At 51.6% G+C, this 21,105-nt stretch overlaps 2 protein-coding genes across 2 annotated transcripts in view; one reads left to right on the top strand and one right to left on the bottom strand.

Moving 5' to 3' along the window:
- CTCFL (CCCTC-binding factor like) overlaps nucleotides 1–1,749 on the bottom strand; it is a 27,398-nt gene extending 25,649 nt beyond the window's left edge. Inside the window, exons 1-2 of the mRNA XM_077778311.1 lie at nucleotides 1,213–1,749; nucleotides 243–480 (exon numbers count right to left, since the gene is read on the bottom strand). Coding sequence (XP_077634437.1) covers nucleotides 243–480; nucleotides 1,213–1,749 — 775 coding nt within the window. The remainder of the gene's footprint in view (nucleotides 1–242; nucleotides 481–1,212) is intronic.
- A 10,262-nt stretch (nucleotides 1,750–12,011) lies between these two features.
- PCK1 (phosphoenolpyruvate carboxykinase 1) overlaps nucleotides 12,012–21,105 on the top strand; it is a 26,195-nt gene continuing 17,101 nt past the window's right edge. The window contains exons 1-2 of the mRNA XM_077778284.1: nucleotides 12,012–12,341; nucleotides 13,282–13,442. The gene's annotated coding sequence lies outside the window, so the exon portion shown is untranslated. The remainder of the gene's footprint in view (nucleotides 12,342–13,281; nucleotides 13,443–21,105) is intronic.

Here is a 21,105-nt window from a genome sequence, read left to right as displayed (position 1 = left end):
AGCTGCAAGGGAGGGGCAGATCAGGGGCCCCTTCCCTGTTCTTGCACAGCACATGGCAGGAGCATCTTCTCAACGCTTTTAGAACATCTGTGTCCAAGGCACAAAACTCTTTTGGATTTGATTCCTCATACGTACCACGAGCTTTAATTTTCTCCCATTTCCTGATATTGCGAAAGCCAACTAAAAGTCAACCACGTACAATTTCAACCACCATCTCGTTCCCCAAAAGGAAGGCCCCAGACCCCGGTGACGCCTACCCGTTGTATTCTGATTTTTTGTAGAGTTGGCTTTTTCAACGGGTCCTTGAGTGGAGGCAGGTCTGTCTTCCGGTTCCCCCACATTTAAGTGTGTAATTGTCAGAACAATTTCGTCACTTCCTCCGTCGCCAGGCTTGGCTTCCACGAGAAAGAACTGATCCTCGGTGTGGCCACCGAATCCTCCTTCCACAGGCGCCTGGTCCTCCCCCTGGCCTTTCTTAATCTAATAAACAAGAATGAGTATTCACACAAAAATGAGTAATCACAAAAGAATACTATACCTTGATTACAATCGATAAAACTCATTGCCTTGACGAAACCACAGAATGGATAAAGAAAGACAAAAAAAAAAAAAACAAAGCAGGGAAGATTATCCACTGCAACCAAAATGCTTAAGCCATAACTACTAAGCACCAAGCACTTTGGTAATGAAACATCACACTGTTTTTTAAAAAAACAAAACAACCCACCACACAGCACCCTGTAGTGTTCTAATCAGTGTAACTTTTTAAGCTCTTAAGAAAGAACACGCAGAGGGTACCTGGGGGGTTCAGTCGGTTGAGCGACAGACCCGACTTCAGCTCAGGTTATGATCTCACGGTTTGTGAGTTCAAGCGCCAGATCAGGTTCTGTGCGGGCAGCTCAGAGCCTGGAGCCAGCTTTGGATTCTGTGTCTCCGTCTCTCTCTGTCCCTCCCCAACTCCCACTCTGTCTCTCTCTCTTTCAAAAATAAATAAACATGAAACAATTTATAAAAATAAGTAAAAAAGAGAAAAGAACGTGAGATTCCCCCAAGATCTTCCCAGGACATTATTTTTACCGTGTTTAATTTTAAAGCGCCATTTTTAAACTGCTTGACCATAGCTAACACCGCACCAAGACCCACTTTAAAAAAAGAAAAGCTGTCAGAGTTTTTCCTCTAGGAGCCGGGTCTGTTCACTAAGACCAGCCGTACCTTGATCAGCGCGGTGTTTTCAGCCAGGTTCACCACAAACTTGCTGTCTCCGCCGGCCGCGGCCACGCTGCCCTCCAGCACGTGAGACTGCGTCACCTCCATCTCTTGCAAAGTGTGCACGTCCTCTTGGACGCTAATGCCCATGCACTGCTGAGGCCCCTGGTCAAGCCACAGCAGGGACTGCAGCCCACCGCTGGCCTGCGGGAGCGTCACCTGCACCCCTTCCTGGGGCTGCACCGTCAGGCAGCCAATGTCCTGCAGCTGCACCTCTTCGGAGGAAAAGTGCACCGTCTGCCGGGTCACGATGTGCTTGTCGCCCTCCTCCGTGCTGAGCACGGGCTCCCACTCCCCCTCCGGCACCTTGGCAGGGAGGGCCCCGGAGGGGCACCTGGCCATCAGGTCTCTGGGACCTGGGTGCTCCCTCCCTCTGTGCGCTCCATCGTCCTCCACCACTTCCAGAGCTTTCTCTGGCATCAACTCCAGTTCTTTGATTTTAGTAAACTGCTCAGAAGGGACAGAGATCTCAGTCCCTGCCATTGCAGCGCGGCCTGTGTGAGAAAGAAGCGAGCCATCTCAGTGGGGCACAGTGCGGTGTGATCAAAGGCATGACAGGGTCCTGGCCTCCTAGGAGTCAGGACTAAGTTGATTCAGCCTAGACCCAGAAGAGGCTGAGCCTAAACAGGGTTTAGGCTAAAGCAGGTATTAGTCCAGAAAATTCTAGAACCAGTGGGTCTGGGCCTGAATTGGCTTTTGGCAAATGCACTCTCCAGGCCTAGCAAGGCTGGGGCCCTGGCGGGGTCTGGAACAGCGCGCACTGCTGGGCCTGGAAAGCTCGGCCCGAGCGGGCTTTCGGCAAACGCACCGGCCCGGATGGCGGGGTGGGGCCTGAGCAAGCGTCCACCACGAGGCACTTCCAGGCTGAGCACCTTCCGTCCACAAGGGCTTTGGGCCCAGAGCCTCCAGCGCCCGCACACTCGGGGTGGGGGGGGAGCAGGCTTCAGTCNAGGGAGGGGGAGGAGGGGGAGGGTCGGGCCCAGGTGGGAGCGGGACACGCGGGACAGCTGTGGTCTTCTCCAGACCTTCAGACCTTTGAACCTCATCAGGTTCCTTCCCCAACATCTCAGGGCGGGTGGGAGAAGGCGGGAGAAAGCCAAGGGGCAAGGGAGGAGCGTACCCGCCAAGCCAGGCATGCGGGCACCATGTGGGCTCCCCCTCCTCCGCCTGTTCACTTAAAAGGGCAGCTTGCCTGTTGTGCGAATTTCACCTCAATAAATCCTTTTAATGGAAATTAATAATTTCGATGGTCTCCAGAGGGAGCTGGTTGGTGTTTCCAGCTGGGTACAAAATCAATACAAGTTTGGAGCCAAGGGTGATTAAAATCATCTGCAGTACATTGATTTTTTTTTTAAGGCAATGGTTTTACAACATTCCAGCGAATCATCCTATTTTGTTTTCAAGATTTTAATACAATTTTAATGGAATTTTCTTTTTTTAATGTTTATTTATTAGTTTTTTTTTCTTTTTTGAGAGAGTGTGAGCAGGGGAAGGGCAGAGGGAGAGGGAGACACAGAACCCGAAGCAGGCTCCAGGCTCCAAGCTGTCAGCACGGGGCCCGAAGTGGGGCTTGAACTCTCAAACCATGAGGTCATGACCTGAGCCAAAGTGAGACACTCAACTGACAGAGCCACCCAGGCGTCCCAATGGAATTTCCTTGTTTGCCAATCGTGAATAAAATTTGGATGATGAGGGGGGAAAAAAAACCTACAAACAACTCAGAGGAGAAATAGTTTCTTTAAGTTTATTACTTATTTAGAGATAGAGAGAGAGAGTGCAAGTGGGGGAGGGGCAAAGAGAGAAAGGGGGAGAGAGAATCCCAAGCAGGCCCCATGCTGTCAGCACAGAGCCACATGCGGGGCTCAAACCCACAAACCATGAGATCATGGCCTGAGCCGAAATCAGGAGTCGGAAGCTTAACCCGCCGAGCCACTGAGACGCTCGGAGAAATGGTTTTCATCTGGCCCCTGTTTGAGCGTGTCCTCCGACAGCCAGTGGTGGGTTTGTCCTTTGTCCACAGCCAGAGAACTCTCTCCGTCCGTAAAATCGCTTTCTACATGTCAGTCCTTTCTTCTTCCACCTTAACTCCTTGCCGCTTTTGGTGTTTTACTCCACATCTTTGTGCATAGTGCATGTTTGTTTTTTTCTCACTTTTGATAGTACAGAAAAGAACTAGATTCACTTTTAAAAGAAACTCATGTACCAGCAGTAATGCCTTTGTGAGTTAGATTCTCGGATCGCCAGTTTTAAATACTGTGTCTGGGGTTTCTGTTACAATACATGTACTATATGGAGGAGATAGTTCCTGAAAGGCCATGGGAAAATAGTGTGTTCTAATAACTGCTTTTAAATCATTTAAATGAGTTTTTCTGCTTGAGCAACCACCACCTATTCAGCGCCTTCTCTGGTAATTTTGCATTATTGCTCCAGCGCTCATGCAGCTAGAAACTTTTGCCAGTGTTTAGGTCATAAATTTGTGATTAGAAATTTCAACTCCCGGGGCGGCCGGGTGCCTCAGTCAGTTGGGCATCCGACTTCGGCTCAGGTCACGATCTCACGGTTCATGAGTTCGAGCCCCATGTCAGGCTCTGTGCGGACAGCTCAGAGCCTGGAGCCTGTTTCAGATTCTGTGTCTCCCTCTCTCTCCGCCCCTCCCCTGCTCGTGTTCTGTCTTTCTCTCAAAAATGAATAAACAGAAAATTTTTTTTATAAAGAAAATTCAACTCCCAATTAAAAACAAAATTCTTTTTTTTTAATGTTTTATTTATTTCTAGGAGAGAGAGACAGCGTGAGCAGGGGAGGGTCAGAGAGAGAGGGAGACACAGACTCCGAAACAGGCTCCAGGCTCTGGGCTGGCAGTCAGCACAGAGCCCGACGCGGGGCTCGAACCCACGAACTGCGAGATCATGACCCAAGCGAAAGTCGGACGCTTAACCGACTGAGCCACCCAGGCGCCTCTAAAAACAAAATTCTTAAAGGAGATATGAGGCCAAGTGGGATGATGGACATGGAGGGGGAAACTGAGGTAGATTTGGAGGAGAAAAGTAGGGGCTTGCGGGGAGATGGAGAGATGGGGGAGGGGCAGCAGGAAGACAGCCACCTGGGTGGGTGGGAGGGAGGGTGACGAGGATAAAGGGAGTGGCCGGAGGTAAAGCAGAGGAGACAAACCTACAGTTTTCTAAACTTTGCGCCTGAAGTGAGAAGTTGCCCCAAAGATTCTATTTGTTGTCTTTCCTCTTGGCAGACGTTCTTGGGAGCCTCTGAGAGGAGGCCATCTTGGAACCCACTAGGGGGCTTGCTATCGAAAGACGTGTCCCTTTGGAGCCTCTGAGGGGCCCTGTTTGAGAAGGTGGGGGTGAGGGGACACCCCAGAAGCTCATCCTCCTTCAAGAGCATCCGGGCAGCCCCACACACCAGGGAAAGGAGAGGAGACTTTGCGAGTGGATCACGATGAGGGAAAACCATCATCAAGGCCGTGAGGTGGCCAACGTTGAGGCCGCGTTCCCGGGCCAGGCTGCCAGCCTGACTGTGCCAGTGGGTGGGTTTAAAAAATCTGCACAACAGTATTTGGAGCCCCCGTGTAGGCCGGGCTTGATCCCAAGGCAATGGGCACGTCTGGCAGTCTCTGGAAGGATCTGGAAAGTCAGGGTCACATTTCAGCAGTGTTGGCATCTTTGGGAGGCAACTGGCTGTAAGCACACACTGTATCCAGTCCTCGTTCCCTGTGGAATCTGAACGGACTCTTCCCTTCAGAGTCCATAAACCTCCCTGTGTTTGTCGATCACACTTGAAGGGAGACACCCCAGCGAGGAGACGTTGGCTTTCTGCCAAAAGGCCTGGAGAGCCCAGGAGACTAGAAATGTAAGAGAAGGGGTCCCATTTGTCCCTGAGTGTGTGGAGCACTTTCTGCCAGGCGGACCCACGTTCCCCGTTGTTTAGGGGATCGCCATAGAGCGCGAGCCAGGTGGTCTGCATTTCGTCTAGAATGAAATAAACAATGAGCTCCTGGGCCCACGACCTTCTCGTCAGACCTGCTCTCCTCAGATTCGCCTCCCTCCTTCCTTGATCTGCCCTCCCATGTCCCTGTTTCCAAACCCTTTTCCTGCAATCCCCTGACCCCGGTCCATTATGACCCGCCTCCTAATTACGCCATGTAGCCTCGACCGGATGGAAGCTGGGCTGTGTGTCTGCTGAGCCTCGGACCCGGGGCTTCGCTTTGAACGTGTAGATGTCCCCCAGCGCCCACGGCTGTGCACCCTCCCCCAGAGGCAGCAGCTCCTCTGGCCCCTCTCGATGCCCAGGGTGGTGATGGGCCAGGCTGGGTCCACCCAGAGCCTGTCATACAATTGTAGGTCACTTGCCTCCTCTTGACAGTGAAGCTTATGCTGCCTCGTGTCCTGGGTCATGTGCCTGCCCAGCGGGTCCCTTGACCTTGAAGCTTCTCACAGCCTTCTGTAGCGTTGCCATTTCAGCGTTTGGGGCGGAATTGTCCCACGTTCTCAGCCCTCGGTCAGCCAGCGTGGCTCCAAGTGGAGAAGGGTCCTGACCAAGTACATGGCGCACAGCACACAAAATACAGCCAGTGGGGAAGGCCATGCGAGTGCTTGGCTGCAGGAAGCAGATGTTCGAGCACCTTCTGTTCAGACAGCTCTCTTGGCTACCAGCATTACCTCCAGGGCCTGCTTCTGACCAAGTAGGCATGTCCCGTGTGTGGGACAGATACGATCCGGATATTCAGAAATGTCATAGATTTAAACAGAGACCGAGAAATGGCCAATAGAACACTATCTTGGAAGTTAGAAATAAGTTTGTGTTCTGCATGGCAGCAGGGACCGAGGGAGGCCAGCAGGTGCTATTGCCATCTTTCAAAATTCTTCTGTCTGCTCTGTGCTTCCAAAGTTTAGGGTCATGCGCCTTATCGCTTACTAGTTTGCTAGCCCCCTGACCTGACAGCACAATCTTTCCGAGGCACACGGTAAGCACTTAGGTACCTAAAGTTCCAAAGGGGGAAAAGAGCTCAGTGATGAAATGGTGTCAGAAGCCGGGGCTTATCAGCAAATCTGCACCAGGAAGGGAGTGTGAGCCGAGGAAGCTGAGCACTTGGCCCGAGTTATCTCCCGAATCATCTAGACAACTTAGGAGGAGGCAATGTCATCAGTGAAAGGAACAGAAAGGCTAAGAAATGTGCTCATTGGTAGGAACTGTGATTCAGATCATCTCTACTTTTGATACTATGTAATTTGCTCCCTACTGTGCCTGTTGTTTATGGGCTGATCTATTTTCTGTCTATCTGTCTATCTACCTGTGACGTGGTTCAAAGGCAGGGGACGTGTGCTTTGCTGACTCTTGCACCCAAGTGCCCAGGACAGGGCCCTTGACGAGGGCCCTCTTTGTGAACGAGGTGGACGTTAGAGTCCATAGCCCTTCACCTTTCATCTTCACAGATCGCTAGCACCCGGGAAGGGTGAAGCTGGGTTTTGTATCGATGTCATGGTGGGTTTCCCTTGCCTCTCCACAGTACTATTACCCAAAATAGGATTTTTGACTTCTTCGTTTTAAGAAAACTTCTGGAACTTTTTACCACATTCAACAGTTCTTTGTTCACGTTGTAGGTATTTGTCACTATGTCTCAGCTGTCTCCACTTTTGGGAAACCAGGCTTTTCCTAAAAGGACTTCAGTGCCCAGAATTTCCAGCTTGGACACCGGATGTGGCATATCCCAGGGTGGTCGGTAGACCTGCTTTAAGTTAAAGAGAACTGAACACAGAAGAGGCTCGAAGGTAGCCGTGGTCCTAAGGCACTTTCATCCTGCCCCAATTACTGTGTGCTCCTACGATCAGCTCATTTCTAAGGAGGGAGAGCTGAGAGCTAATTACCACTCTGTTCAACATTAGGATTGGAGAGGAGGCATCAAGTTCTTCTTCTGCACTGCTGGCTGTTGTATTTATTTATATTACTCCGAAGCCTAATAACAGCTGGTACATAAATTGTGATTTAATCTACTCTTAATGATTAGTTCGGCTTCACCTAAGTGTCATAAAAATAACTTGTACCAAACAAGTACATAGAAAAAGTACATAACAGCCGAGCTCCTTTGCCTAAAGCATTCTCCGCTATCACTGGTTTCAGCCAATGGGTGGCAAAGGAGTGTCCGTTTTCGAACACGCCAGCTAACCTGTTGGGCAAACGTTGTTTTTTATACGGATCGTTATACTTTGAACTTTGGTATGAACACAGAGAGTATGGACTTTTACTTAATGAGCTGTTCGGAATTGCTCATGGACTTGGCCACAGGGGTGAGGAGTTTGGGGACAAAGGAGGCACAGGGAAGGATTCTTAAAATTGTGTAGAATGTTTATGAGAAGGGAAGAGGCAGGGTCCAAGCATGGGGATTTGACTATTATGCAAATGTGTTCCAGGTGTGCTGGAACTCTCTAGAACTTTGTCCTTATAATTTCTGCCTTGTCCTGCTTATACAAGAAGCAACATTTGGGAAGCAGATCATAAGTAAAAGCTTTATTGCATTTAATCTGGTTAAAGGGAGCCTGAGAACAAGCATCTTGGGGGAGAAACTGGGATATGTGTGAACTCCAACCCATTAGCGGCAGTTAATTTGGGGGCTGGGGGCGCTGAAGGAGCCAATACGGAAGGACTTTTTTTTTCTCTGCATAATTTCTTTAAGTAGTACATATAGTGAGTACAAAAGAAAGGGTGATCTACTTTTATGTTGTCGGGAAAAAATCCTGGAGCCTCAAATAGCTGCAATAAATTCTGACAGTTTATGGGCTGTATTCTATTTGTCCCTACTGCCCGAGCTTGTAGCTGCCCAGGGGGCATTCCAGGTCATAAAAATCATCTTCGGCTTCCCAGCTCTGTGGCCTTTGACCAGTTACTCACCCTCTCTGAGTCTTTATTTTCTCATCTGTAATTTGAGCTTCCCAGTTTTATTATTGTGAGGAATGAATGCAACAATCCATGTCAAGTGCCTAAAAAAAAAACACGATATAGTAGATGAAAAATAAATGTAAACTATTTTGTTATCATTTTGACTCGTTTATGCAGCATTGTGACTTGTTATAAAATTATTTAATGTCACTGGAATCCTGAAAGCTTTTGACCTTCAGTTTCCAGATTTCTTTTGCTGGCCCCCAAATTAAATTGTCCTTTAAAATAATGCCATTCATTAGGGGCACCTGGGTGGCTCAGTCAGTTCAGTACCTGACTTCGGCCCAGGTCACGATTTCACAGTCTGTGAATTCAAGCCCTGCGTCTGGCTCTGCACTGCCAGGGTGGAGCCCGCTTGGGATTCCACTCCTCATTCTCTCTGCCCCTCCCCTATTCATTCTTTCTCTCTCTCAAAATAAATAAATAAACTTTAAAAAGAAACAAACAAAACCCAGAGGACACCGTCCCTAAATCTCCTGGCCTAGAGCAAATAGAGAGCTATTATTTTACATTTGTGTATTTCTCAAATAGGGTTAGCACTAGAGAAAGGTCTAGATTGGGTGGCGTAGTTGGATCATGCCCGATTGTGTGCTGATTAGAGGCTGGTACACGGAGAACTTGAGAGCCATGACGCTTGACATCCGTCGCTGCCGAGGACAGTTTGGGGGTGTCCTGCTGTCCACAGAAGCTGCTACATTCTTGGTCCCGCCAAGGTCCGAGGGGAGCCCGAACTCATGGGTCCACGCTCAGTTCCCGGGGCTCACCTTACTTGACCTTCCAAGGGCACTCGATGCTGTTGGCCACTCACTCCGCTTTTGTACCCAGGACTTCCTTCGCTGCGTGAATCTGTGAGCTTACACGGCAACGGGGACTTGCAGACGTGATGAAGTTAAGGACGCTGATGTGGGAGACTTTCCTCATCTCTACTTGGCGGGGGGCAGGGGTGCCCAGTGTCATCACAAGGAGCCTCGTAAGAACGAGGCAGGAGGGGCAGAGCCAGAAAAAAGGTAATGGAAGCAGAGAGAGATGGGCGGGCGCTGCTGGCTTCAAAGGAGGGCGGAGGGGCCAGGAGCTGAGGCTTGTGGCGCCTGGGGAAGCTGGAAGAGACCAGGGAACAGATTCTGCTCTAGAGCCTTCCAGAAGGAGTGTGGTTCTGCTGACTCATTTTAGACTCCTGGCCTCCGCATTGGGAGAGAACAAATGCGTGTTGCTTCGGGCCACTCGGTGGGCGGCTCCGTTGTTGCATCAGCCGCGGGAAACTGCTCCCCTTGCACCCAGGAGACTCCTGGTCCTCTGCTCCCTCGAGGGGGCAGGGTGGCTGTTCTTTCACCCCCTGAGGGACTTTGTTCAATCCTCCTTCCCTGCGGCCTCCCCGCCTCCCTGTTGAGAACCGAACCCTCCAAAGTCCTTTCTTTGTCTGCTTCCTTTCCTTCAGCGTTTGAAAGTTGCTGACACTTCCTCCCAAAACTGGATGCTCATGGTCTGTTGACGACAAATGTCGCCCAAATGCAAGCTCCCCCAGGGGCCAGAGGACTTTCTGTGTCACTCTCTGCTCTTTGCTCCCTCCCCGGGGCTGGATGGACACCACTTGCCACCTGCCGAATGAATGAACACCAGTGAGCAGTTGGGCAATCCTTTTACACAATAGATTTACCCGGTTCTGGGAGTTGAGCGTCCAAAGCAAATGCGCAGTGGGCTCGGTTTACCATTATAGTCTGTCATCGATACTGTCTGACATCAGAGGCGCTGGACACTCCTTCAAGTTCTGCGTTGGCAGAAAGGATAGAGGCCGCAGGCCACAATACAGCAGCATAACTGGGCTCCCCACACTGAGCTGCGCGTTCAGACTCTCCCCCGTCTGCCCAGGGTAGCGCTGGCTTTGGACTGACACACATTCCAAAATTCATTTTCTACGAAATTAAAAGTCAGAATCATCACTCTGGAAAGGGGAAGGGACAGTTTTCATTTGGAACGAGGGTCTACGTTTAGGGTGACAGAGGGGGCCACCTGCCGGGATGCTGGGTTTTTTTGTCTTTTTTCTAAAATTTTGTTAATGTTTATTTATTTTGGAGAGAAAGAGTGCAAGCTGGGGGAGGGGCAGAGAGAGAGGGGGACACAGAATGCAAGGCAGCTCCAGGCTCCGTGAGCGGTCAGCACAGAGCCCGATGCGGGGCTTGAACTCACAAACCCTGAGATCGTGACCTGAGCAGAGGTTGGTCGCTGGACCGACTGAGCCCCTGAGGCGCCTGGCGGGTCACTGCTCTTCACTTTGGGGTCCTCAGGACTGTGCTCCCAACCAAATATTTGTGGGAGGAGGGAAGGAAGGGGTGCTAGGAGGGAGGGAGGAGTGAGCACTCAGGAACACAGTCTGGAAGCTCTGGATGAGTGGGGGTGCTGCCAGGTAAACGGGAGGGGCCTCTGACCCGAGGGGAGAGGACTCTGCTCAGAGCGGGTGCCAGGGGGACCCCATCTGTGCTGTAGCTGAGCCGCTCCGGTTACAAAGGGAGACGTCACCTGTTTCGGTTTTGCCTTTGTTGCTGCTGTGTTGTCGGAAGGAGTGGGGGTGGAAGGGACAGGGCAGCGGGGCCTGGGCCAAGGGAGGGCCGAGCGGTCCCGGGACGTGGCCCCGGCGTCGCGTCCAGGGCTGTCTCAGTGANCGAGGGTCTACGTTTAGGGTGACAGAGGGGGCCACCTGCCGGGATGCTGGGTTTTTTTGTCTTTTTTCTAAAATTTTGTTAATGTTTATTTATTTTGGAGAGAAAGAGTGCAAGCTGGGGGAGGGGCAGAGAGAGAGGGGGACACAGAATGCAAGGCAGCTCCAGGCTCCGTGAGCGGTCAGCACAGAGCCCGATGCGGGGCTTGAACTCACAAACCCTGAGATCGTGACCTGAGCAGAGGTTGGTCGCTGGACCGACTGAGCCCCTGAGGCGCCTGGCGGGTCACTGCTCTTCACTTTGGGGTCCTCAGGACTGTGCTCCCAACCAAATATTTGTGGGAGGAGGGAAGGAAGGGGTGCTAGGAGGGAGGGAGGAGTGAGCACTCAGGAACACAGTCTGGAAGCTCTGGATGAGTGGGGGTGCTGCCAGGTAAACGGGAGGGGCCTCTGACCCGAGGGGAGAGGACTCTGCTCAGAGCGGGTGCCAGGGGGACCCCATCTGTGCTGTAGCTGAGCCGCTCCGGTTACAAAGGGAGACGTCACCTGTTTCGGTTTTGCCTTTGTTGCTGCTGTGTTGTCGGAAGGAGTGGGGGTGCAAGGGACAGGGCAGCGGGGGGCTGGGCCAAGGGAGGGCCGAGCGGTCCCGGGACGTGGCCCCGGCGTCGCGTCCAGGGCTGTCTCAGTGAGCGACACGCAGCGCAGAGGCCTCCCAGCCGCCAGCGAGCTCTGCACACACGGAGGCCTTGGGCTGCGNAGTCAGCGGCGCCCCCAGGACGCCCCGGGCCCCCTCGCAGCCGCGCCCCGCCGTCCGGGCTCCTGCGTCCCTGAAAGAACGCAGATTTGATCCTAAGGAGCTCACGTTCCAGAAGCCTCTCAGCTCACAGAGTCGGGGCGGGCAGAGGGGCACCAGGGCCGGGGACTGAGGTCAGGAGTCCCCACGGACTGGGAAGCAAGGCCTCCGTTTCCGAGCCCCACGGAGGCGCCACGCGGGCAGACGCGTGCCCCGCGCCCCAGGACCCTTCCCGGCGCCCCGCGGCCGTGACGGCTCACACGCGGCCCCCTCTCCGGGGTTTCCGGCAGTTCCGCAGCGATCGTGGGTTTTCAGTAGGGTTCCAAGGCCATTTGCCGTTGGGGGCCAGGCAGGTGGCCGCCTCTCGGCCGCTGGAGGCGACCCCGAGGGGGTCGGTGCTCCGGCTCCTCCGCAGCCCCCGGGAGGCGCACCGCCCCTTGCGTTTCTGGAGAAGGCCACGACCTGGCGGCGGAAGTGAATTCTCCCGGGTTTAAACAGTGGCAACGAAGTAAAAGGACAGTTACGCCCCCTTGTGAACCAAACAAAGTAGATGCCGGAAGGAGATTTGGCCGGAGCCAGCTGGTGACCTGACTCTGGGACATGTTCCCACTGGTTCTCATTATTCAGTCGCAGAACGAGAAAACACAGGAGGAGGAATCGGATGGTCGGCGCGTCCTAGCGCTTGTAAGCACTTGATTAATTCATTGTCCTCGTTTTTCTCAAACCCTCTGCAACGACAGTAATTAATGTCTGTATAGTGCACCCAGTTCACCAAAGCCACATTGGCATTCGTTTCTTCGAATCCCCTCCTGGGGGACGGGGCTCGGAGAGCTTGTCTGAGGGCGCAGGGCTGGGAAGTGTGCAGGAAAGCAGGGTGGGGGGGGGCAGGGGCTCTGGACAAGACCCCCCAGCTGCAGGTCTGACCGAAGACACGCTGAGCTTTTCCCTGTTCGGCGACGCCAGACCTGTGGACTCGAGATTGAGAGGCCAGTGCAGCTTCTTGAGGAACTTTCATGTGAACTTGGGACCCACAGTTTCAACTGTGTTCAGAGCCCGAGCCCCATCGTTCCCCGTTAGCCACCCAGGGGCCCCACAATTTACATGTTAGAAGCTCCTTTTCTGGGAGCACCTGGGTGGCCCAGTCAGTTAAGCATCTGACTCTTGATCTCAGCTCAGGTTTTGATCTCAGGGTCATGTGTCTCGGGGTCCATGCTGGGCGTGAAGCTTATTTTAAAAAGAAAAAGTGCTTTTCTCCCTTTAGTTCTTGTCTCATGGCTCCTCGTCCCCCCAGAGAGCCTAAGGCAGTGCTTTAGACTGTCACTGCCATCCTCTCCGATCGGGACGTCTGTCGCATTGCCATCTGCTGACGGCAAAGGTGTCGCTCTGTGGAGGGTGATCTCAGACTGGCCGCGTGGAGGGAGGCCAGCGACCTCGTCTGCAGGTCTGAGGGAGCTGTGATTCCTTCCTTATCAGGTTACCGTTCACGGAGATGCTCACTGGGCAAGTATTTAGGCTTGACTATTTTCAACAGCCCGGGCTGAAGCGTAAAGAAATCAGCCTTTGGTTTGTTGACCTTGAACGTTTGATCTAGAAGGAGGCCAAGATGTTGGCTCCTCCATTTCAGGCCGGCATGCTCCGCCCTGGCTTGCAGCACCTGCGCCACCCGGCTCCCGCCAGCAGCTTGGACCTCGAATCAGCTCTCTTCCCACTGTTGCCACGCTCCAGCCTCGGGCTGCCTCGTAAATGCCAAACTCGTGCCCATTTGGGAGGCCTCCTCCCTCTGAGGTAAGCGCGGTGGCTCCTTATCACAACTGCCGTTTCCCCAGGATAGCTGCTCGCTAGAGCACCCCCTCCCCAGCATATGATTTCCAGCACATCTCATGTTGTAAAATCTCCTTTATCTGAATTCTTGTCTGCGTGCTTAGTGTTGCCTATTTATTGTTGGTCTGCCTTTGGGATGTAGCCCCAGGTCTTGTTGAGCTCCGTTCCACACAGCCTTGAACAGTGCCTGGCATTCATCTGCGGAATGACCTGGAAGAGTCCAAATAACCATGTGCTTTCAAGTCCTGAGCTCCTGGGGCGCCTGGGGGGCTCAGTCAGTTGAGGAGTCTGACTTCCGCTCAGGTCATGATCTCGCGGTTCGTGGGTTCGAGCCCCGCGTCGGGCTCTGGAGCCTGGAGCTCGGAGCCTGGAGCCTGCTTCGGATTCTGTGTCTCCCCCTCTCTCTGCCCCTCCCCCGATTGTGCTCTGTCTCTCTCTGTCTCTCAATAAAAAAAAAAAAAGAAGGCCAGAGTTCCTGCTGTGAACCGTGTGAATGGGAGTGAGGCACAGCTGATGCTCTTGGCCTTGACCACAGTAGAACTCACCCAGCTCACCCTTTCTCCTCGTGATCCCCGTGCAAGGGAACAAACGAACCCTCTTCGCCTTTCGGACACGCAGCGTCCCGGAGAACGGAAGTGAAGGGCTCCGGAGTTAATGGGAAACTACACGCTTTTTGTCCCACTGCCTCAGAGCCTTTGGAGTGTCTTCTTCCTGACGTTGTCTCTGACCTCCCTCCAGCAATCTGTCAGGAAGTTATGGACCGAGTACCCTTCGGCAACGAGCCTGGACTGCAGTTGCTTTTGAAAGATGAATTTAGAGCTAATTTTCTAATTACCCGCAGCCGTCAAGTAAACGGAGACAAAAGGCTTCTGACTCCTTGCTTGGCACCGACGGGCCTTCATGCCAGCAGGAGCTGGTGATGAACTTGGGGAATCAGCAGCTTAGAAACCAATTAGCTTTCTGCTTCTTTCGCTGGCGCAGGACGGTGCCGGGCAAGGTTTGGCTACTTGAAGGTGGAGTTTACACCGGGCCAGGCACGGAAGTGAAGCTAAGCAGAAGATGGAGGGGGCAGGCTTCAAGGACGTCCGCGCTCGTAGCGGCATCGAAATGTTCATCTCGTGTGATGGAATGCTTCTGAGTCTGAATTGTCAGTGCAGATGTTAAGGACGTAACGGCTATTGCCGTCTATTCTAGGTAATCACGCCTGAAGATACCACGGGGCATTTTTCATAGGGGCTTTAATCTTCAAGCAGAAGCTTCTCTGTACAGTTGCTATCTGCAAAAATGTCAAACATGCACACGCTAATGTCTATAAGGCGGCATTTGTGGGTTTGCTTTTTTTTTTTTGCAGGTGTTTGTGTGACATTTTGCTTTGTTAATTGCTGCGTTTTGTCATGGGTTGTGTCGTGGGATGACTGATGGCACAAGGAGTTGGGGGGGTCACCCTGGAGCTGTTGTGCAGGCTCAGGGTCTGCCTTATAGCCTTGAATGTCCAGAAATACAATGGTCGTGACCCCACGGGAGAACATCCCAGACTCAGAAGACATTGGTGTATCAGCCAGGGTGCCAATGTCTTTATTTCCAATAAGTGCTCCCTTTCTAGAGGGCCAGACCCCACCTCTGCCATCCAGGCGCCCCATTCCAGACAGAGACCAAACAGAATGTGAGCAGGGGAGGGGCAGAGAAAGAGGGAGATACAGAATCCAAAACAGGCTTCAGGCTCTGAGCTGTCAGCACAGAGCCCAACGCAGGACTCGAACCCACGAACCGTGAGATCATGACCTGAGCCAAAGTCAGACGCACATCCAACTGAGCCACCCAGGCGCCCCTCTTTTGTCCATTTAATGGCAAATTTCGTTAATTCCACTAAATGGCTATTACAAACTAAGGATCTGAGGGATAATCTACCAAGGAACCAGGCTCAGCCTCCTCTGTCAGCCCTCAGGGAGATGCCCACAGACCTTCTCCCTTCACCGGCTTCCATCAGCTCTGCCTTTGCTCACGTGGAGCACGCCACTGTGGCCGAGATCACAGCCTTCCAAACCTCACTGCAGCTCGAGCGGGACCCCTCTTGGCCCCACGGTGGGAAACCTCTGCACGGAATCACTTCTTTTTTGTTTTTTTAACTAAAAAAAATTTTTTTAATGTTTATTTTTGAGAGAGAGGGACACACAGAGTGTGAGCAAGGGAGGGGCAGAGAGAGAAGGAGACACAGAATCCGAAGCAGGCTCCAGGCTCTGAGCTGTCAGCACAGAGCCCGATGTGGGACTTGAATCCACAAACCGTGAGATCAGGACCTGAGCTGAAGTCGGAAGCTTAACCCACCTGAGCCCCTCAGGCGCCCCTGGAATAATTTCTTTTCTAAAGAAGCTCATTCTTTTCCGTTTGTAGATGCCCACAATGGCAACATTACAACCTCAGGGCCAGGAATTAAGCGCGCCAGACCGCACGCCGGGCCACAGAGTCCTGTGTAAAATGGGGCCAATGATTTACCCCCACATTGGGTGCTTGCAAGTGGATTAACTGAGATTCCGTGAGTTCTTCCCTCTTTCCTCTCCTTCTTAATGATAATCTTATTCTAAATTGCAGAGGCACCTTGTCTGGCCTCTCGATATTTACCGCAAAATGGTTTTTAAGGAACAGAGCTTAACTTAATGTGTCTAAGCTCTGGGTTTTTGTTCTATTAGCCCTGTGCGTTTATTTGTCTGCATTACTGTCCAATTTCGCATATTCCTTACCAGCAGAACTCAGTGGTTTGTAAATCTCTCTATCACGACTGGAATCGTTCGTCCGATCATAATTTGGATTAATGTCTGAGAAGGCCGGGCGCAGTGGGTAAAATTTTAAATTATTTGCCAATTAAAAAAAGATATTTTATTACTTTCAAACCAAGCAAGACGTGGCCTACCAAACTATGACTTAATAAAATCCTTTAGGGAAATATTAAGTAAACAGACAAGAATGACTCAGAACTTCATTTTGTGAGCTCCGGATTGATTGCTGATTTTATGCCCGTGTATAATACCCGCGGAGAGATAAGTGCATATGTAATCCTTGGTCTGCCTAATGTATTTGGAAACAGCCTGTGCTTTTAAGTAGTTTCAACAGAACCCAGAAATCTTGTTGGTACTGTTAATTTGCTTAGCAAAGCCCTTCTTAAAAGAGCTTAAGAAGTAAACTTTAACCCAGCCCCGGTCAGAATTACTAATGGAAGTATAGAGCAGATGTGTTTTGCTAGCTTACTGCCATTTCGTCGTGATCGCGAGAGCATCCCGTCCACGTTTCTGAGCTGTGCAGTGTTGGTATCATGACACCGTTTTTACCCAGTGTTAATTAGGTCCTGATTTACCTACTGATTTTTCATTGGAAGGTAAATGATTTAAAAGGAAACTTTAATTCCCGTTCACATACACCAGCGCCCTATCCGTCCCCGGTGAGTTGAATAGTTGCCGCGAGGTCTGACAGGAAAGCTTCTGGGACTGGGTGGGCATCAACAGACCCGGGCCAGATTCGGGTTTTGTCTCTCACAAGCTTTATTCACTTCTTTGATATTCAGCTTCATTATTTTTGAACAACCTTTGATTTTCCTACGTGTCACAGGTGTGAAGACTGGATTTGGGAAGTGAGGGGCGGGGGGAGGGGTGTCCAAAGACAGAAGGCAGAAATGTTCCATGCAAAGCCCTGTCAACAGAGCCTCACGGATCTGCAAAATGAGAATGGATGGGTTGGCATCTCAGAATTTTAAAAAGATCTTTAAGCGAGCGTACAGAAAGGGAGCCGTAGAGAAGACCAGAAATGTCACGAAGGACGTTTCACAAAACTTGTTGCCATTTGGAGATAATGTCAAGTTTAAGGCAGAAGAACAAGTGCCTGCTAAAGAGGATTGGAGAAGGGGCGGTCAACCCAGAGATAGTTGGTCTCTGGTCAAGTCACGACGTAGGGCCAGACAGGCAAGCTTAGGAGAAGGTGGGGCCAGCTGCAGTTGCTAAGTTTACGAAGCATCGTTAAAAGATAAAAAGAGAATGATCCGTCCTAGCCCCGCGCGGAGGCCGTCCCGGTGCTCACCTGCAGAGGAGTGGGTAACGGCACATCCACACAGTGGGATACCGTCCAGTCACAAACAAGAACGAAGTACTGGTAATGTTACACCGCGGATGAATCTGGAAAACATGATGCTGAGGGAAAGGAAGCCAATCGCAAAAGACCACGCACCGCATGTTTCCCTTTAAGGAAGTCTCCAGAAGAGGCAAACCCATGGAAATGGAGCGTGGATTGGTGGTTGCCAGGGACCTAGGGGGAGGGGGGAAGGGAGGATGACCACGAAGGGGGGAGGCGGTGTCTTGTTGGGGGACGAAATGTCCTCAAAATGATCAGGGTGATGGTTGTACAGTTCTAGGAATATAGTAAAAACCACCGAATTGTACACCTTTCTTTAATGTTTACTTATTTATTTTTTTGAGAGGGTGGAAGTAGGGGAGGGGCAGAGAGAGGGGGAGAGAGAGAATCCCAAGCAGACTGTGTGCTGTCAGTGTGGGGCCCGACTCGGGGCTCCATCTCACCAACCGCGAGATCACGACCTGAGCCAAAATCAAGAGCCGGACGCCTAACTGACTGAGCCATGCAGGTGCTCGCCGAATCGTGTACTTTTAATGAGTTGTTATCTCCACACAGCTGTTATGGAGAGAGAAGGAGAGAAGAGACATCCCATGGACCAGTAACCGAGAGAAAGCAAAGCAAGCATCCATCCACCGTATTACATCATAACCAGAAACAGTTGAAACAGAATTTTAAAAAATCAATAGAAGTTCTTCTCCACGTCTGACTCTTGGTTTCGGCTCAGGTTGTGATCTCATGACTCATGAGTTCGAGCCCCGCATCGGGCCCTGTGCTGACCGCGCAGAGCCTGTTGGGATTCTCTCTCCCTCTCTCCCTGCCCCTTCCCCACTCATGCTTGTGCGCACGTGCTCTCTCTCCCTCTCTGTCTCAAAAATAAGTAATAAACAGAAAAAAGAAAAAGAAGTTCTACCTCCAGGTGCTGCGTTGCCGGGAAGAGTTTGGATTTCGGGCCAAGAGATCTGGCTCCATTCCTCATACGAGCTTCTCAACCTCCCTGGACCTCAGTTTCCTCGTCTGAACATCGGGGCGTTGAGTCACGTGCCGCTTTCCAGCCCTTACTACCCGTCGATTTCTAAGGTTTTCTTGCCGCCCCTTCCTTCCCTAGCAGCCCCCTCCCCAGAAAATCCCACCCCAACACCATGTAGCTGTACCCACAGGAAAAGGACACACTGTGTTATGTAACCGTGATGTTTCATATTTTGGGTTTCTTCTTGGGAGGCATCCCGAAAACAACAGGATTCCTCATTCTTAAACTGTCGCATATGATTCTAAAACTAGAAACCCCACGCTCACTTGGAGGCACCATTAGTATGATGACCGGTGGTCTGTACTTCGTAACCTTCTGCCCACACCATCGAGCAAGGTCAGGCTAAACACAGGAGCGTCTTGACTTTAGTCTCAGGTCTAATACCTCCCTGCCTGTGGGCCCCATTGATCCCCTCTTTTCCTCCTGGGTTCATGTTTATCTCTTCTGATCTTATTCAGAAGGACTTGAAAAGCATTAAGGACTGCACTTTATTTGATTAAACTCATTGCTCAGTGAGAAACAGGAGTGTCGCCTGGGGGCTGCAGATAAGACTGTTTTCCAGGCCGTAACTGGAGCTGTCATCTGCAAGTTGAAGGTTGAGGGGGCTGGCGGGGAGGGAAGAACGAACAGCAAAGGAGTTACGTTACAGTCAGTAAAGGTTAGAAATGAATCACAAGATCAGGGTAGGAAACCAAGTAATAAAATAAGTGCATAATAGCGGGCTGCCAGGTAGACAGTGGGCTAATGCTGAAGTGACGATTGAATACAGCGGGGGCTGAGCGACAGAGGGGAGCAGGCAAGATGGAAAACCAGAGGAAGACATAATAAAAGCCGACACCGAGGGGGAGAGCAGAGGAGGCTGTCACTTTGCCTTAGGAGAAATCAAGAAGCCAGACAAATCATAAGTGTACTTTCACGTTGGAAACATGATCGGAGAGCCCGAGATTCGGCGCTCCTGGAGGGGTGGGGTGGTAAGGGGTGCTGGGGGGGTCCCGTGGGCTGCACCGGGGGACAGTGTCCAAGCTTGCAGGTGTCAGTAAAGTGCGGCAGCAGGGTGATGTCTGAGGTCTCGCTGGGTGTCCTTACTTTTCCACGGGGAGAGAGAGGAGCAGGGAAAGATCCAGATGGCCGCAATGATTATACACCCCGCGCTGGCCCCATGCAGTCGGTACTGTTCTCCCCGGACTTGAGCTGAGGACACTGAGCCACTTGCTGGGTCACACCGCAAGGGCTCTGTGCTTCTAACCTCCCTGGCATCCTTCCGAAGCCACCGCACGCGTGGTTCAACGTGCCTTTCTCACAGTGGGCCGGAGGGTGGTTTCCCGGCACAGGGAGGGGTCTTCATGGGCCACCTAGACTTGGACGGCATGGATTTCCTTTGTCATGTCACCGGAAAGGAAATGGGGCTTCCAGTCTTTGGCATTCAGTGGCCTGTTCTTCCCTCTGTCGGCAGTGGCTTCATCAGGCCCTGGGTCAGACGATGACTTGCTTGCAGAGGGCATGCCTCGGTGGGTCAAGGGGACAAATTGCACCAGGGACCCTGCTACCCTCAAGCTCTGGCAGTGCCCTGCCCGCCGGGAGGACCTGGCCAAGACCGGCAGGCCAGGTGAGCCCCAGGTTCCCAGCGTGGTGCAGTGGTTGTGTGCTGTCAGGGGTGGGGTCTGGAGAGACGGGGGCCCCTCACTGCGCCCTCGAGCCCACAGAGAGTCGCGCACCATCCTCAGCCACAGCGGCCTCTGTGGGTTGAGGAGAGACTCACACTCCTTCTAGAAGGTTCTCTGTGGTTCTGAAAGGTCATAACCGCATGAAAAGAGGAAGACGGCCTTCAAAATTGCTGTCAGCTTCTTAGCCAGCACCCTCAGAGAGCGGCCCCGTGAGCTTCCTGGGCCAGGACTGGGCTCAGACTCCCTCCTGTATCGTCTCTCTGCCCCGAGGCAAGGCCTCTGAGCCGGAGAGGAGACACACAACAGAAAGAAGCAAGTTTCTGTGGATTGCCCAGGCCAAGCTCCTGTCTCATGAGAGTAATAGAAGGCATACTTTGTTTTCTGGGGGTAATTTTGTTATATCTTAACTCAAAAAAAGTAAGGTAGATTCCCTAGGATTTTATAATCACCCTATTATTTTTACAATACCATGCTATTATAATAACCATTATACTGCAAATGATGAAGTCCCTGCATTTCATACGTATTATCATATTATAACTTACCACAAAAACTTGGCTTTTCCCCCCCTTAATTTGTATACCTTCAGTATTGAAAAATTTTTAAGTATTTTCTTGAGTGGCTCATTCAGGCCACTCACTGCGGACTCTCTGCAACATGCCTCTATTTCCGCGGTCATCTCTCTTTTCAGGTGGTAAATTACTCTGGAAGTTTTAATGAATAAATGAGTAAATTAATGAATAATGGCCAGAAAAAGGTCCCATTAAAACAGTGCGTGTTCGAGGTAATCAGCTGACATCTGGCGAGTGGTGACTGATCA

The sequence above is a fragment of the Crocuta crocuta genome, unplaced genomic scaffold (assembly GCF_008692635.1).
Source record: "Crocuta crocuta isolate KB4526 unplaced genomic scaffold, BGI_CrCroc_1.0 scaffold27, whole genome shotgun sequence".
NCBI classification, from domain to species: Eukaryota; Metazoa; Chordata; class Mammalia; order Carnivora; family Hyaenidae; genus Crocuta; species Crocuta crocuta.
Note: the sequence above shows the minus strand (reverse complement) of the source record. Positions and strands in the feature narration are given on the sequence as shown.